The sequence below is a fragment of the Neophocaena asiaeorientalis genome, unplaced genomic scaffold (genome assembly GCF_003031525.2).
Source record: "Neophocaena asiaeorientalis asiaeorientalis breed wild unplaced genomic scaffold, Neophocaena_asiaeorientalis_V1.1 scaffold173, whole genome shotgun sequence".
NCBI lineage: Eukaryota > Metazoa > Chordata > Mammalia > Artiodactyla > Phocoenidae > Neophocaena > Neophocaena asiaeorientalis.
In genome coordinates, this window is record NW_020174289.1 from 1,340,007 (window position 1) to 1,345,525 (window position 5,519).

The window sequence follows — 5,519 nt, forward strand, 5'->3', positions numbered from 1 at the left end:
AATATATCACCGTTAGCTTAAAAAAGAAAACAATTTACATAGTCTATAGTGTTCTTATGATACAAAACACTTCAAATTCAGTTACAGCAACTAAATGAATTTTTATGTTTCTGACCCAGAGCAGTTGTAACAATTCCCACCATCTACTTTAACACGCATTTTTATCAGAAAGGAGTTAAATTAAATACAAGCTATTGTAGCCCCTCCCTCCCCAACACCTTCTTTAAATCACTAATAAATAGCAACAAACGACTGTGCAATTTCGGAGAGAAACAGAGAGGCAGGTCTGAGGCCCGTCCTGGTTCCAAGTGTTCTACTTCAAGTCCTGGAGGCGGGAGCCGGGTGCAGAGCCAGGGGTGGTCCGGGAAGAGCGAGAGGGATGAAGGGGAAATGGGATTGATCAAATCCAAGCCCAGGAGGGGAGCGGGCGAGAGAGGATGAGAGCATTCTTTACTACGCTTCTCCAGTTAAGGGGAACGTGGTTTGAATAGCTCTTAAAAGGGGAAGGGTCACAGAACGAAGGAGGTCCATCTTTTTACACCAAATTCAAAAAAGCATTTTACATTTTAAATATTCACAATAGAGTAACTTCTAGTCAGTGAGACTCACGATTTATTTACAAAGAGCCTTCAACAGGCCACTTTAGTCGGCACAGCAGTTTGTGCGGGAGAAACATCCCAAGCGGGGCGGTAGGGTGGCCCAGCTGCGGCGTCTGTTGCGTTAGTCTTGCGGTGTATTTCGTGGCCTTCTCTGACTTCTCATCATCCTCCGAGTCTCTCTCCCCCGCCCCGCTCAACTTCTAGGTTAAAAAAATAGATATGTACATCTTAGAAAATAGCAAAGGGCCCCCGGCAGGCGGGGCCGTGTCCTCCGGACCCCGAGGAGCGGGAAGACTGGATGCGCGGTCCCCGCGGCCGCCGCGGAGTGGCCGGAGGCCGGGCGGGCGGCGAGCGCTCAGGACGAGCTCTCGTTCTCGGACGCGTGCAGCAGGAGGCCGCCGCCGCCGCTGCCGGACTTGTGCTTCTTCAGCAGCTGCGTGATTTTCTCGTCGTCCGAGTTGGGGTCCAGGGGCTTGTTATAGTCGTCGTCCTCCTCCTCGTTCTCCGAGGCCCCTTTCAGCCGCTCGGTTTCCGAGTCCTGCTTCTTCTTGGCCGTGGCCATCTCGGCTGCGTGCTTCTTCCTCCACTTGGTCCGGCGGTTCTGGAACCAAACCTGGGGGTCGAGAAAGCGGAGAAGAGGGGAGACAGGGGCGGAAGGAATTTAAGGTGAGCAGAGCCAGGCAATGCCTTCTCTCCCGCATCCCGCAGTCGCTCCTGCGGGCCCCTGACGTCTTGACACCCTCCCTCAGAGTCCTCCCAGGTCTGGGCCGTTGAAGTCGGTCTCCACTGCCCCAGCTTCCTCCGAGTATCAGGCACCAACAAACTGACTGCCGTTGCCATAGTGATGGTAACACAAGAGTATTGAGGTTGTCAGTGAGTGATTTCTCAGAAAAGAAAAAAACTTGGAAACTTAAAATGAGTTTCCCTAAAAGAGTTCGCTTGCCTACTTTCTCGTTTGAAGTAGAAAACTTTTCCCTTTCGTAAAGTTGCCTCATAATGACTGCGATTCTATTCGTTTTTAACTTTCTTAGATTAAGGTATTTCAAGCAATCTGAAGTGTACTGGCTTTTTAGTGTGATTTGTGGGAGAAGACACAGCATTTACCCCAATTACCTCTGTTCTTTTCACTTTGGGGTATTTGTCTGTTTCACTTATTTCAGGTCTGAATACACACAAATATGGTAGGTAAACACTCCCCTCCCCATTTACACTTGTAATGTATGATGTAAAGTTTAAAAAAAAATCTGCTAAAACAGAAACCTCAAATCAGTAATAATAACCAACATAAATGCATGAAAATATTTAATATTTGAAAATATTTAATATTTAAAAGTTGAAATCATCATAGTAGTTTGTGTGTCTTTCTCTGTCTCTCTGGTTTAATGTTTTTCATAAAACCGAAGTCAAAGTAAGAATTTTCATCAGTTATTTTTTTAAGTGAAATTTTGCCAGTTACATTACTTCCCACTATTAGCATGCCTAATCTTTCACATATTATTTTAATATTGTCCCTCCCTAAGACATTCATTTTTATACAAATATTTTAAACCTATTCATGCTGTTTGACATCGTGTTTCATACATATATTTTAACCTAAAGCATCAGCAGTAGCAACCAATTTCCCAAACATATTGAATCATCCTCTCTTTATGCTTCTCATCCATTTTCTCATCCGTTATGTATTTATCTAGAGAATCAGAATTGTTAAGAAAGTGATTTTTAGTTTCTTTATACAGCTATAATAATTCACTTCTAGCCACGCCGACATATTTATGGTGACAAATGAAGACCTCCAGATTACTGTGGTAGGCTCTGTACCAACCACTGCAAAAATAATTTTAACTGTGATGGTACTCTAATGGTAACATACAAAATCACTCCTGAAATGCATTTTATGGTGCTTATCTGTGGGGAAATACTCTCTGACCAGCAGATATGGCTAACGTTATCCCTACTTAATTTTAAAAGCAACAATATAACTAATGGAAACAGACTTAAACACACACACACACACCAAAAAAATATATATATACATACATATATATAATATAATGAAAAAGAGGAACAAAAGAGAATACCAGAAATATAGGAAACCACTAGATTTAAAGTACCTAGCTGTTTCAATCCCTTTATATTTCAGGGAAAGATTTCTCCAATTTGATTCCCTGGAAATACACCGTACAACTCAATTATAAGGTAAGTGACATTTTAATTATAATTTGTTGTCATAAACAGTAAAACATCTTACATCTATTGATAAACTTATATTTCATAATACAGTAGTAATCTTGTCATTTCATTTGGAAAAGTACTATTCCAAAGTGGCTGCCTCAGGTGAGCTAAAAGCAGATGCATCCATGCTAAGTGGTTAGATCTTGTGGATTTATTGGGGTTTTTTTAACCTGCAAGTTAATACAGTAGCACTATAATGCTGATCTACATTAGGGAATTATATAACTAGTGGAGCCTGAGTTGACAAACAAAAGCTTGAATATCCTTACAAATAGAATACATAGAAGCTATCTAACTAGCCTGGTCTATTCTCAGGGCTGATATTTCCGTAATGCTTTTATTCTCTAATAATGGCGAGTTCCCCCAGCACATGCTGCTATCTAGATGAACCTAATTTCAAAGGCGGAGGCTTGATTCCTTTTGTTCATCAACAGTTTGCCCGCCCGAGAGATCCCAGAGCCTTTGTAACCTCCCCCTCCACCCCCTTCGCTGATCTCATCGCTCCCCTTGCTTCTCGGACTGCACCCTCGGGCGGCTGTTTGTTAGTTTGGGGTGTTTGTGTGTGTGTGTGTGTGCGCACACGCGCGCGCATGATGTACATGGGAGAGCTCTCCCTCGAGGTTTGCAAGGTCCACTCACCTTGACCTGACTCTCCGTCATCCCCAACGAATAGGCCAAGCGAGCCCTCTCGGGCCCCGCCAAGTATTTCGTTTGTTCGAAAGTCTTCTCCAGGGCGAAGATCTGCTGGCCCGAGAACGTGGGTCTCGTGTGTTTTCTCTTCCCATCTTTGTCCAACAAAATGGATCCTTGATCTACGAGAACAGATTAAAAAAAGAAAGGAAGGGGGGAAACAACCAGTTACGAGCGGCTCCACTGAGAAGAGACGAACTCCAGAAACAACGTTGTGGTGGGAAAGGCAAGTGTATTCCGCGGCGGGCACGAGAAGTGCCGTGGTGCTTGCAGTCCCACGGCGCTTCTCGCTTTGCCTTCTTACACCCACCTGTTTTTTAAAAGCGCGTGTGTTTGGAGCCGCAGTAAATAACCTTCTGCCCAACGACGTCCAACAGAGGGAGCGCACTGCTGAAGTTTGCCGAGGCCCAATCTCTAGGCCCAGTAAATTGAGGCGTGTGGGTACGGGGGGGAGGGGTGTGGGAAAGTCCCCTCTCACCGCCTCGTCTAGTTGGGGCTCGTTCGGTCCCGGGGCCTTTGCATGGGGGTGACTAGTTTTGTTCCTTGACCGCTTTCCTAACCTGTGCCCGCGCAACAAAGAGCGCCTTGTTTTTGGAACACAAGGGAGTTAAATCGCCCCCCAGTCGAACGCCGCTGCGGCCGAGGGGGAGGGGACGCCGCCTTTGTTGGCGGTCCCTACGTGGCCATCCAAACGAATACAATAACGTCTCCCCGACAGCTGCCCCCGCCCCGGCCGCCCCAGTCCCGAGGCTTCCGAAGGGAGCCTCCGCTTGGCTCCCCCAGCTTCCCTCAGTTACTGCCGCTCAGCCACACGAAAGAGATCAGGAGACAGAAGAAACTTCGGGGACTCGGTCAAAAGCAAAGAACAGAGCGAGAAAAGGACAGGGGACTGGCCCCTAAATGCCACCTGGGAGTATGGGAGCTTCCGTGGCGCGCTGGCCAACTACCTATAAGATTAGGGGGACCCTGGGGTAACTCAGTTTCGAGCAAGATCTTTGCGGGATGTTGCATTTTCCCCGGTCTTTTTCCTGTTACCTCCTTCTTCCTCCGGTTCTTTCTCATATTAGGATGTTGAGAGCCACGATGCCCCTCAATATGTCCGGGGCCGAGGCAGGTGGAAAAGCGAGGGCCCAGAGGTGGGGAGCGGCCCGAAGTGGTGCTTGCCCTCCTCCACGGGCCGCGGACCTCTCTTCAGTGGGCTCACCTGGGCTGAGTGTACTCGGGGGACGAGGGGGGCGGTGGTGAGGGCGACGAGGTGAGGTGGGGACACCCTGGACCGAGGTGTACATGCAAACACATGCGTTCGGCTCAGGGCTGTGGAGGGCTCGTCGCTGCCGGTCCCCACCGGTTCGTAGAGAGGAGGCCAGTCAGGCTGGCGAAGGTCGAGTGGGACTTCGGCATGGGACACTGGAAAGCTGGGGTGCGGGCTGGAGCACAGTAGCCCCTCCTGCCCTCCCCACCTCTTTAACCCAGGACGGGCATGCGGTTCTGGACGGGCTGTTCCGGGAGCAGCCAGGGCCTCGGATGAGACACGCCCCGCACCACATTGTGTTCCGTGGAGACGCATGCACACCCGTTCCGCAAGGCGTGCCCAAGGCTTGGGGAGAGGGGGGCGCTTGGACGCAACCATGGAGCTCAGGACAGCGAGAGTTCCTCGCTGAACGCCCTGGCCCAACCTAACTCGTGCGATTCTGGCGCTGCCAAACTACTCGGCAGGCAAGAGGGTGGACTCGGCATGCACACCAGGGGCCATGACCTGAGAGCGGGCAGAACAAGCACAACTGGGCGCAGTCAATTGTACTCACGAGGAGTGCAGGCCAGGCGTGCGTCCCTCCAGGGCGGGCTCTGCATCACTCCTGGCCAGAAGATGGGCGTCCGGCCGGGCAGCTCGGCTAGCGGCTTGGGGTACCGACCCACGGCGGCCACGGCCGCGGCGCTGGGGCTGAAGTAGAGCCCGGGCGGCGGCGGTGGCGGGCTCAGGCTGCTGAAACAGGGCAG

At 49.7% G+C, this 5,519-nt stretch overlaps 1 protein-coding gene across 1 annotated transcript in view; it reads right to left on the reverse strand.

Moving 5' to 3' along the window:
- Positions 1 to 954: 954 nt before the first annotated feature.
- The window catches only part of NKX6-1 (NK6 homeobox 1), a 5,123-nt gene continuing 558 nt past the window's right edge, over positions 955 to 5,519 (reverse strand). Inside the window, exons 2-4 of the mRNA XM_024755902.1 lie at positions 5,327 to 5,519; positions 3,471 to 3,643; positions 955 to 1,212 (exon numbers count right to left, since the gene is read on the reverse strand). The exon at positions 5,327 to 5,519 is cut by the window's right edge and continues 85 nt beyond it. Of these exons, the coding sequence (XP_024611670.1) occupies positions 955 to 1,212; positions 3,471 to 3,643; positions 5,327 to 5,519 (624 nt within the window). The remainder of the gene's footprint in view (positions 1,213 to 3,470; positions 3,644 to 5,326) is intronic.